The sequence below is a fragment of the Pinus tabuliformis genome, chromosome 1_1, assembly GCF_031772625.1.
Source record: "Pinus tabuliformis cultivar Carrire ecotype Pingquan chromosome 1_1, CPIR1, whole genome shotgun sequence".
NCBI lineage: Eukaryota > Viridiplantae > Streptophyta > Pinopsida > Pinales > Pinaceae > Pinus > Pinus tabuliformis.
This window is the reverse complement of record NC_142297.1, coordinates 217,939,740-217,951,232: the sequence shown is the minus strand read 5'-3', so window position 1 is coordinate 217,951,232 and position 11,493 is coordinate 217,939,740. Positions and strand designations below refer to the sequence as shown.

Sequence of the window (11,493 nt, the reverse complement as noted above, 5' to 3'; positions counted from 1 at the left end):
CGATTTTTTTTAAATGTGGAGAAGGTGGCACGAAGAAATCGAGGAAATTGTCAAAGCACCTGCACATCGATTTCGTTACCCATTAAAACTCCACCAGTGGTCGTTCATTTTACCGAATAGTTAAACAATAACAGAAGCGAACAATGTTTCATCCTCTAAATAAACAATTAATATGAGATCATGGCATTGCAGTTCTGATATCTGTGATTGCTCAGTTTTGAGAGATAGAGTTAGCGACACAGCGTGCCAAAGGCCACGTAATAACTTGGAAGCAAGTGGTACCCACTTTGCACTAGTGAGCTCAACCAAACGAAATATTGAGTGCGCATTCCCAATCCCTCGCATTACTTCTTTTCTATTCTGCATCCCATGGCCTCTTCAGCCGAACACGCCTCGGCCTCCTCCTCCATCGAGGATGGCATCAAATGCGACCTATACGAAGTGTTCATCAATCACAGAGGGCCTGATGTTAAAAAAACCTTTGCCAGCCATCTTTACCATCGCCTCAGAGCACACCGACTGCAAGTTTTTCTGGACCAGGAAGAATTGCAGAAAGGAGATAATTTAACCCCTCAGATAGAAAGTGCTATTAGAGCTGCCTCCGTCCATATAGCTATTTTATCTCCCAATTATTGCGAGTCGCCCTGGTGTCTGGATGAGCTGCTGCTCATGCTGAAGTCGAAACAGGAGTCGGGGTCAACCATTATTCCCATCTTCTATAATGTGAAGCCTTCAGAACTTCGGCGGACGCAGGGTAAAATTGGAGTGTATGCTCGAGCCCTGCGTGATCTAGAGGAGAAGAAAACATTTGACACAGAAATTCGACAACAAAAGCTGCGATACGACTCGGACACAATACGAAAATGGAGGGATGCTCTTTATGTTGTTGCAGGTATAAGCGGTTTCGAGTTGGAGGCGTATAATGGCCGGTGAGACCTCTAGCTATCCCTGGTCATTAATCATTGTTTTATTCATTTGTTTGATTCAAAGGTATAACTATGTCCTTAGGCTTTTCATACTAGTGTTTTTATTTTGATAATTGTTCAGTGACGAGGGGCGGCTGCTGATTGATGTGGTGGAACGAGTGCTGGAAATAGTTCCAAAAGCGCCACTGGATGTCTCCAAATATCCAACTGGATTGGAGGACAAGGTGAAAGATTTTGAAAACAGAGTGTTATTGCACGAGCACGAAAATGTGAAGGCTAGGGTTGTAGGAATTGTGGGATTTGGCGGGATTGGAAAAACCACCCTCGCAAAACATTTCTTCAACAGGAAGAGATCACATTACAGTCGTTCTTGTTTTTTGTTTGATGTGAGAGGAAGCTCTTTAAAGTCGTTGCAGAACACACTTCTGCGTTATTTAAGCCCATTTGCTAAGGAAATAGACAACACTGCTGAAGGTATAGGGGAGCTTAGAAAGCATCTTACTTCTTCTCGGGCTCTTATCATTTTAGATGATGTAGATAATATTGAACAGCTAAATGCACTTTTACCCGGTTGGGATGCCCTTGACTCCAAGAATTTGATTATAGTTACGTCTCGCCATAAGGACGTACTTACAAGCTGGGGTATTGAAAGATCATCTATTTACATGCTACGAGGCCTTGATCAACAATACTCCACAAGGCTATTTTGCTGGCACGCCTTCCACCAACCTTATCCTGATGCAATATTTAGTGAAGTGGTTTATAAGTTTGTGAAAGCCTGCGATGGGCTGCCATTATCTCTTAAAGTCATCGGGGCGCTTCTCTATGGAGAAAAGGATCTTGAGAACTGGGAAGCACAATTTCTCAGATTCTCCAAAATACTTCCAATGGATTGTTGGCTATTTTTCTTTTTAAATGGGGAAAATACCAAAAACCAAATATTCAAACACACAGAGGCAGTGCTCTGTTTTTACTTTACTCCAAGATCTTTTGTGCACAGGAAGACTCAAAAATTTCACACAGCCTTACAAAATTTCACGCTCCACCATTTCCTTTATGCAAAACCACACATGGTTTTTGCTATTCCTCTGTTTTACAATTCCTTACAAAACATTACCAAATACATTTGTGCACTGCTGTGCGTTCACCCTCTGGTTCTTCACATTTTTCACACTGCTGTGTATGAAATACAACACATGGTTTTCGCTTCACCACTCTGATTTTACTCTACTGTGAACTCACACTAAAACCTCCCGTGTGCCATACATAAAAACACAAGTCAACACAGTAATAAATTACATCACCTATCCCATACAGAATTTATGTAATAAGTACATTCGCCCATACCTTCTCATAAAAAACTTACCAACTCTATGTAAAACTTTAATATTCTACCTAACACTATGACATTTCATCAAGACGTATGGTCAATCAAAACTTAGATTTACTCCACGCAACATTTAATATTTGCCGTCGGGTGAATTTCAAACATTATGCGATTTGGTTTTGGGAAGCCATCGGGTCCACTCCATCGCATCGCAACTTTACTCATGTCAAAGACTTCAACTCTATGACATTGCCGATAGCGATGTGCCGATGCGATATCGGCGATCGCTCATCGCAAACACAAGAGCTTCCTCATAACTCCTTCACTTTGACTTTGCCGATGCGATATCGATGTTCGCTTATCGCAAAACACAAAGGCTCCTTTATAATGCCTTCACTTCATTTTGCCGATATGCCGACTTGCCGATATGCGATATCGGCCATTTCATTTCGACTTTGCCGATACGCCCGGATTATTGTCCTTAGGCTGCCGCATGCCTCAGCTGTCGCACAGTTGAAATTATACTTTCAACACTCCCCTTTAATTTCAACTGTCGGGCATTCAATCATACCCAAACACTTCCTCAAAAATTCGAAGCTTTTCTGATCCAATGGCTTTGTCAGGATGTCTGCGACCTGTTCCTGAGTGCTGCAATGTTGCAAACTGATTTCTCCATTGCTTACCAATTCTCTGATATAATGAAACCTTGTATCGATGTGCTTCGTTCGTTTGTGAAACACTGAATTCTTTGACAATGCAATAGCTGAGCTATTGTCACAAAAGATGACTGTCGCTTTTGCCTGCTCTTGGCCTAAGCTTCTCAACATTCTTCTCATCCACACTGCTTGACATGCTGCTGCTGTAGCTACCACATATTCAGCCTCTGCTGTAGACAATGCTACAATGGACTGCTTCTTAGAAGCCCATGAAATGGCTCCTGAACCCATATGAAAAACATAACCGGAAGTGCTCTTCCGATCATCTACACTTCCAGCCCAATCGCTATCAGTGTATCCAACTAAATCTGAATGTTCTGAGGCATGATATAAAATTCCAAACATTTTGGTGCCTTTGACATACCTCAAAATTCTCTTTGCTGCCTGCCAATGTGCCTCCTTTGGCCTCTCCATGAATCTGGAAATTAAACTAACAGCATACATTAAATCAGGCCTAGTTGCTGTTAAATACATAAGGCTGCCCACAATGCTTTTATACAAGCTAGGATCAAAGTCCTTGCTGCTGTCCTCTTTGCTGAGCTTTAATCCCATCACTGTGGGAGTGATGGCTGCCTTGCATTCTTCCATCTTAAATCTGCCCAAAACTTGATTTACATATCTTGCTTGAGATATAAAAATTCCTTTTTCATTTTGCTCTACTTCTATGCCTAAGAAGTATCTCAACAAACCCATGTCAGTCATTTCAAATTCATCCTTCATGACTGATTTAAAATTCTCAATAAGATAAATATCATTTCCAATGAAAATAACATCATCTACATACAAGACAACAATTAAAATTTTACCATCCTTTTCCTTGATGTAGACAGTGGGTTCTCCTTCACATTTGTCAAATTCATTATCTAATAGATAAGAATCTATCCTGCTGTACCATGCTCTTGGCGCTTGCTTCAGCCCATAAAGAGCTTTCTTCAACTTGCACACTTTGTGCTCTTCACCTTTCTTCTCATATCCGAGAGGCTGTTCCACATAGACCTCTTCCATTAACACTCCATTTAGGAATGCTGATTTCACATCCATTTGGTAGACTTTCCATTTGTTTTGTGCTGCTATGGACAGCACTGCTCTCACGGTTTCCATTCTTGCAACCGGGGCGAAAGTCTCCTCATAATCTCTTCCGTACTGCTGCTTGTAGCCTTTGACAACCAGCCTTGCTTTATGCCTTTCTATCTTGCCTTCAGCATTGCTCTTGGTCTTGTAGACCCATTTCACACCAATGACTTCTTTGCCTTTTGGTAGCTCAACCAAATCCCATGTTTTGTTTCTCTCTATGGCATTCATCACCTCATCCATAGCTTCTATCCATTTCCTATCTTTGATTGCATCCTCGAAATGAATAGGATCATCAACATGACAATACAAGGCAAATAAGGAATTCATTCCTTCTTCATAAATATCACTTAGATTTCTAAACTTCTTACCTCGTTCACTTGGTGTGCAAGTGCTTGAAGATGCACTTGAATTTCCTCCTTGTGGTGTGCTTGGAGAAGCACTCTCATTTATCCTCAATGGTGTACCTTGCTGTCCTTGTGTTGGCGCTGCTGTTTGGGGATTCATTTCAGACACCTCCTCTTCATCTTCATCATGAGACAAACAGTTCTTGACATTCACTGTTTTCTCTATGCTTCCATCCCAAGCTTCCTCTTCAATGAATTGAACATCCCTGCTGACAAAGAACTTCTTGGTAGATGGAATGTACAGCCTGTAGGCTTTGGATTCATCGCTGTATCCAATGAAGATGCATTTCTCCCCTTTGCTGTCCAACTTCCTCCTTAGCTGATCTGGTATGTGTGCATAGGCCACACACCCAAAAACTCTCATGTGGGTGACTCCTTGCTTTCTCCCACTCCATGCCTCTTCTGGCACTTTGTTCATGACTGCTTTTGTAGGACACCTATTCAATATATAAACTGCACAATGTACAGCTTCAGCCCAATACTCATTTGGCAAATGCTTTGCCTTCAACATGCTCCTCGCCATATCCATGATGGTCCTGTTCTTCCTTTCAGCAACTCCATTTTGCTGTGGGGTGTACCGAGTTGTAAACTGTTTATGAATTCCATTTTCTCTACAGAATCTTAGGAATTCCTTGGAGATATACTCACCTCCTCTATCAGTTCTCAAAACTTTTATATGCAGCCCGCTTTGGTTCTCCACAAGTGCTTTGAAATTTTGGAATTTCTCAAACACTTCACTTTTGTTTTTAAGGAAATATATCCAAGTTTTTCTTGTACAATCATCAATGAATGTCAAGAAATATTGGCTGCCAGCTAATGATGGAGCTTGCATTGGTCCACACAAGTCTGAGTGGATAATCTCTAAGGGTGTCTTTGCCCTTATGCTTTTCCCTGATGGAAAACTTTCTCTGTGTTGTTTTCCCAATATGCAGTCTTCACATAGGCTGTCCGGTTTCTCTATCAATGGTAATCCTCTTACCATTCATTTTCTGCTCAATAAGTTTAGGCCTCCAAAATTTAGATGCCCGAATCTCAAGTGCCATAACCAGTTCTCATCCTTTGGCACGCTTTGAAAGGCCTCTTGGGTGACTGCTGCCATTTTCAACTATTTCCCATAAGTCTTGGGAAGCAAGCAGGGCTGTCATAGTTATTGACCAGTAGTCATAGTTCTTCCCATTAAACTGTGGGAGCTGGGTGTTAAACAAACCCATACCAGTGCTTGTGCTGGCCATTCCTTAACTGTGTATTTAAAACAAATCACTGCTTCTTCAGCAACACAAAAAAAACTTTGAAATATCTTAATCCTTTGATGTCTGAGTCTTCTGTCTCCCTGAGAGGTTTTGCTGCAACAACAACCTTCTCCCTTCAGCTTCTTTGAGTCTTCAAAGAGCCTGGACCAGCTCTGATACCACTGTTGGGTATTTTTCTTTTTAAATGGGGAAAATACCAAAAACCAAATATTCAAACACACAGAGGCAGTGCTCTGTTTTTACTTTACTCCAGGATCTTTTGTGCACAGGAAGACTCAAAAATTTCACAGAGAAAACAGAGTAATTCACCACCATTAAAACTTTCTATTCATTAAAAATTGATACAAAGATTTACCACTGTAAAATCCTTTTTATATTCACTGCTGTGAAAAATAACTTACTGCTGTAACAAACGTTTACATGAGCTTACTGCTGTAAAACAAAATTCACACAGGCTTACAAAATTTCACGCTCCACCATTTCCTTTATGCAAAACCACACATGGTTTTTGCTATTCCTCTGTTTTACAATTCCTTACAAAACATTACCAAATACATTTGTGCACTGCTGTGCATTCACCCTCTGGTTCTTCACATTTTTCACACTGCTGTGTATGAAATACAACACATGGTTTTCGCTTCACCACTCTGATTTTACTCTACTGTGAACTCACACTAAAACCTCCCGTGTGCCATACATAAAAACACAAGTCAACACAGTAATAAATTACATCACCTATCCCATACAGAATTTATGTAATAAGTACATTCGCCCATACCTTCTCATAAAAAAACTTACCAACTCTATGTAAAACTTTAATATTCTACCTACCACTATGACATTTCATCAAGACGTATGGTCAATCAAAACTTAGATTTACTCCACGCAACATTTAATATTTGCCGTCGGGTGAATTTCAAACATTATGCGATTTGGTTTTGGGAAGCCATCGGGTCCACTCCATCGCATCGCAACTTTACTCATGTCAAAGACTTCAACTCTATGACATTGCCGATAGCGATGTGCCGATGCGATATCGGCGATCGCTCATCGCAAACACAAGAGCTTCCTCATAACTCCTTCACTTTGACTTTGCCGATGCGATATCGATGTTCGCTTATCACAAAACACAAAGGCTCCTTTATAATGCCTTCACTTCATTTTGCCGATATGCCGACTTGCGGATATGCGATATCGGCCATTTCATTTCGACTTTGCCGATACGCCCGGATTATTGTCCTTAGGCTGCCGCATGCCTCAGCTGTCGCACAGTTGAAATTATACTTTCAACATGGATATACGAAACACTCTGAAAATTAGTTACGACAGTCTCGAAGAAGACGAGAAGCAGATTTTCTTAGATGTTGCCTGTTTCTTCATAGGAGAAGACAAGGACACAGCCATCAGGATTTGGAACGGATGCGGGTGGTCAGGAAGGCTGGCTCTTCAGAAGCTAGATGCTAAATGTCTCGTGGAGTTGCATCAGAAAAAATGCACCATTATGGATCCAGTCTTGGAGGTGGAGGGGAAACAATGTATAAAGATGCATGACCATCTTAGAGACCTGGGAAGGTCTCTGGCAGAGACAGAACCTCGTCGTCGTCTTTGGGGCCAAGATTTCGACCTTTTGCCAAATTCAACGGTAAGCATTTGAAACTTTGGACAGACTTTCAAAATGTCATCTGTCAAATTTTGAATTCTAAACCTTTGTAAGGTCTCAATACTGCTTCTAACAGTTTTCAGAGAACAATTTAGGTGCGTGGAATCACAAACTTTGCGCAGTGCAGTCCTTGGGTACCTTATATTAGCCAGGATCAGCTAAGTAGCTTGAAGCTGCTTAGGGCTGAAGGTTGTGTGGATAAAGTATTTCGTGGCGGGCAGGCACCAAAGTCGATTATTGACTTTCCTCCTTGCCCGTTGGATCTTCGAACCTACAATTTACATAAACTCAGATCACCAGAACCAATATGGTTGTGCTGGTCTAACTGTCCGCACTACTCTATACCTTTGAGCATTCCAATGAAGAAATTAAGAGTTTTATGCATAAAGGGAAGCAAGTTCAAAACACTATGGCAACATCAATCTCAGGTAACCAGTATTTATTTTCCTTAATTTATTGCAAATGTTGCTTTGGTTTTCAATATTCTGCCTTCGTATCCCGCAATGCACAAAACTTTTGACACCAAGGAAGAATTGCAGGTACCTCTGCATTTGAGGGAGTTGCATATTGCTACTGATAGTGTGTTAAAGATTCCAACGTCCATAGGGCAGCTGAATCAGCTGGAGAAGATTGTCCTGGAACCTGACAAAATTCTTGGAAGATTGCGTCTGGAAACTTTGCCACCGGAGTTCGGTCATCTGAAGTCCTTGAAACACTTGGAGTTAAGGAGCTGTTCAATGTTGAAGTCGCTTCCAGATTGCCTTTGTAGATTGGGCAAACTCCAACATATTAATTTGAACGAGTGCGGCGATCTGCAGGAGCTTCCATATGACTTTGGGCAATTGACTGACCTTCGACATTTTCGCTTGACCCGTTCCCGGTTACAGACGTTCCCAGAATCCTTTGGGAACTTGAGAAAGCTTGAACATATTGACTTAAAGTTCACCAAATTCCAGATCATTCCAGAGTCCTTTGGTAAGTTAACCAGCCTTGAACATATTAACTTGTCCTATTGCAGCCATTTGGAAATGGTGCCATCTTGTTTTGACAATTTAACGAACCTCCAATATGTTGACCTGTCCCATTGTAGCCGCCTGGAAAGGATCCCATTTTCTTTTGGGAAGATAAGAAACCTTCACCTGGACAGTTGCAGCCGTTTGAAAAAATTGCCTTTCAAAATAGACTCCCCCATAGCTGAGAGCAATAATAATGATGATAATTTAGCTTCAACATCCCAGCTTTCCACTGTGATCTCCATAGCCTCCCCCATAGCTGAGAGCAATAATAATGATGATAATTTAGCTTCAACGTCCCAGCTTTCCACTGTGATCTCCATAGCCTCCCCCATAGCTGAGAGCAATAATAATGATGATAATTTAACTTCAAACATCCCAGCTTTCCACTGTGATATCCGTAGCCTCCCCATACTGAGCAATGAAATTAACGAGGATAATTTAACTTCGTTGTTCAGTAGAGGAGAGTCTATGGAAATCCGGAACGTTGAAGTTAAACTATCATCATTAACATCATTGCTCAGTAGGGGGGAGTCTGTGGAAACCCGGGACGTTGAAGTTAAATTGACGTCTGTGGTTTCCACTGTTTCCGCAGACCCCGCCATACTGAGCGATGAAGTTAAAGCTCGGGTTTCCACTGTCTCCACAGACTCCCCGATCCTGAGCAATGATAATTTCAGTGCAGTGCCGCCGCTTTCCGGTCACAACATGGAATCCGATAATGAAACCGGTAATACGAGTGTGTGGTCAGGGTTTAGTGTCCCTGTAGGATTCAATAATTATAATTTAACTTCAACGCCGGGGTTCCGCAGTGTGCCAAGACACATCTATTTCCGTAATAGAAATAGAATTCAATAATACTGATTTTGAAGGTCAGGTTTCCGACATCCTGTGTATAAATATTCTTCACAAATATAATGTAGAATCTCCTGTGTATCGAAAGATTGATTTTTATGTAAGTTGAAATAAGATTTTCAAGTGAGATTTTTCTTATTTTACAAATATAATGTAGAATCTCCTGTGTATCGAAAGATTGATTTTTTTATGTATGTGATATCTCTTTTCTTACAAAGTTGAAATATGATTTTAAGTGAATATTGTTTTTTTAAGTTGTGATAATTTTTTGGATGAGGTTATTGTTTTTTTAGTGTTTTATAATACATAAATAAATTCAACATTTTGAAAAATGTACATCATTATAAAAATTTAAATTTATTATTTTAAAAAATCACAACTCATTTTAATTAAAATAGACCCAAAAATATGACTCAAATATAGAAAAATAAATAAAAAAACTGAATTTATGTATTTGAACTTTCCAATGATAGTACAGGAAAAACCGAATTTATGTATTTGAACTTTCCAATGATAGTACTGAATTTGAGTGATGTATGGGATATATTTTTCCATGAATAAAGAAGTATTTATAAATGTAATCTGAAATTTTCAAAAAATAATTTAGAATTTAATGTATATTGAAAATATTTTAAGTATTCCTTAAATTATAAATTTAGAATATAACTTATAATTTATAATTTAATGTATATTGAAATTATAAGTATTCTTTAAATTATAAATTTAAAATATAACTTTTATATTTAATATTTTAATGGTTGAATTGAATTTTTATTTTGTTGAAGTAATGTTAAATAATAATGAAATAAAGTTAAAATCTCACAGATTAATAGTAATTCATATATAGTTAAAATTTGACATATCAATAATAAAGTAAAAATAACTTTTAATTTTTTTATTTGAAATAATTCATTTAAAATAAAAAGATATTTATTATTTTAAATAGTTATTATGTTAAAGAAATAAATGTGAAAAAAAATTCATATTAGTAAAAACAAATTTACAATGAAGGTCGTTTTGAAGGTCCTCTTAATTCTTTTATTTTTAAATAATTATCTAGATTAATTTTGTTGGAAAGATGTTGTTTTGCACAACAAACGATATAAATAGCCCAAGAGTGTTGCAAATACCAAATGTGCCCCCAAGTTTTCACAATCAATGAAGTCTGTTTTGTTTAACAAATTGGTGGCATTGAGAATTTCTATTTTAGGTTGAAGTCTCAAATATAAGAGTAGTTTTTAAATGTATGGAATATTTGGGGATTTTTAGTTGGATTTAGCAAAATAAATTGTTGCCAAATTTTAATTTGTGTTGTTTGAACTAGTTTTTTAACTATATATAGGGATTCAACATCCTTAAAAATTCCTAAAGCACTTTGATTGTGAAAAATTCACATTTCAAATTTGTAATTTCAATGAATCCCTACTAGATTCCACACAAATTAAATAGGAAATTTTTTTTCCTAAAAATTATGTTTAAAAACCACAGTTATAATCTAATATCATCAAATTTGTATTGACTCCTGTGAATTCTCAAAATTACAACTTGAGTGGGCCTAATGGTTAAGAGCATGTATTTCCTCCTAAGAGGTCATAGGTTCAAAACCACAGGAGGTAGAGTATGTATGCCTTCGTAGACTTAGCAGTGATTTCCTATCTATCCCTTAATCCTTCTATTTCCATGACTGTGGCTTGTGCATCACAATTTCATTGGAAAACAACATTGGTGTGTGTAGAAAGGCCCCATCTATCCCTTAATCCTTCGATTTCCATGAGGCTTGTGCATCACAATTTCATTGGAAAACAACATTGGTGTGGGTAGAAAGGCCCCATCTATCCCTTAATCCTTCGATTTCCATGAGGCTTGTGCATCACAATTTCATTGGAAAACAACATTGGTGTGGGTAGAAAGGCCCCATCTATCCCTTAATCCTTCGATTTCCATGACTGTGGGTAGAGGCTTGTGCATCACAATTTCATTGGAAAACAACATTGGTGTGGGTAGAAAGGCCCCATCTATCCCTTAATCCTTCGATTTCCATGACTGTGGGTAGAGGCTTGTGCATCACAATTTCATTGGAAAACAACATTGGTGTGGGTAGAGGCTTGTGCATCACAATTTCATTGGAAAACAACATTGGTGTTGTCCCACAAACAACGAGGTCTCATACACCAATTTGGTGTCTCGCTTGGCTATGACCTTAAAAATGGATATTATTATTATTATTATTATTACATTGACACGTGGTCATTTCCCATCTATCCCTTA

At 38.8% G+C, this 11,493-nt stretch overlaps 1 protein-coding gene across 1 annotated transcript; it reads left to right on the top strand.

The window, feature by feature from the left end:
• The first annotated feature begins 369 nt into the window (after positions 1 to 369).
• On the top strand, positions 370 to 7,809 carry LOC149212319 (disease resistance protein RPV1-like). Its single transcript, XM_089388630.1, has 4 exons — positions 370 to 929; positions 1,048 to 1,824; positions 7,018 to 7,339; positions 7,453 to 7,809. Exons 1-4 carry the CDS (start codon positions 370 to 372, stop codon positions 7,807 to 7,809), a joined length of 2,016 nt encoding a protein of 671 aa, XP_089244756.1.
• Positions 7,810 to 11,493: the final 3,684 nt, after the last annotated feature.

Excerpts from the sequence above, each read along its gene's own strand:
- LOC149212319 (XM_089388630.1), top strand. The coding sequence starts at position 370 with ATGGCCTCTTCAGCCGAACACGCCTCGGCCTCCTCCTCCATCGAGGAT. Across the intron at positions 1,825-7,017 it reads ATACTTCCAATGGATTGTTG|TTACGACAGTCTCGAAGAAG; the intron begins GCTATTTTTCTT and ends TCTGAAAATTAG. Across the intron at positions 7,340-7,452 it reads ACCTTTTGCCAAATTCAACG|GTGCGTGGAATCACAAACTT; the intron begins GTAAGCATTTGA and ends AGAACAATTTAG.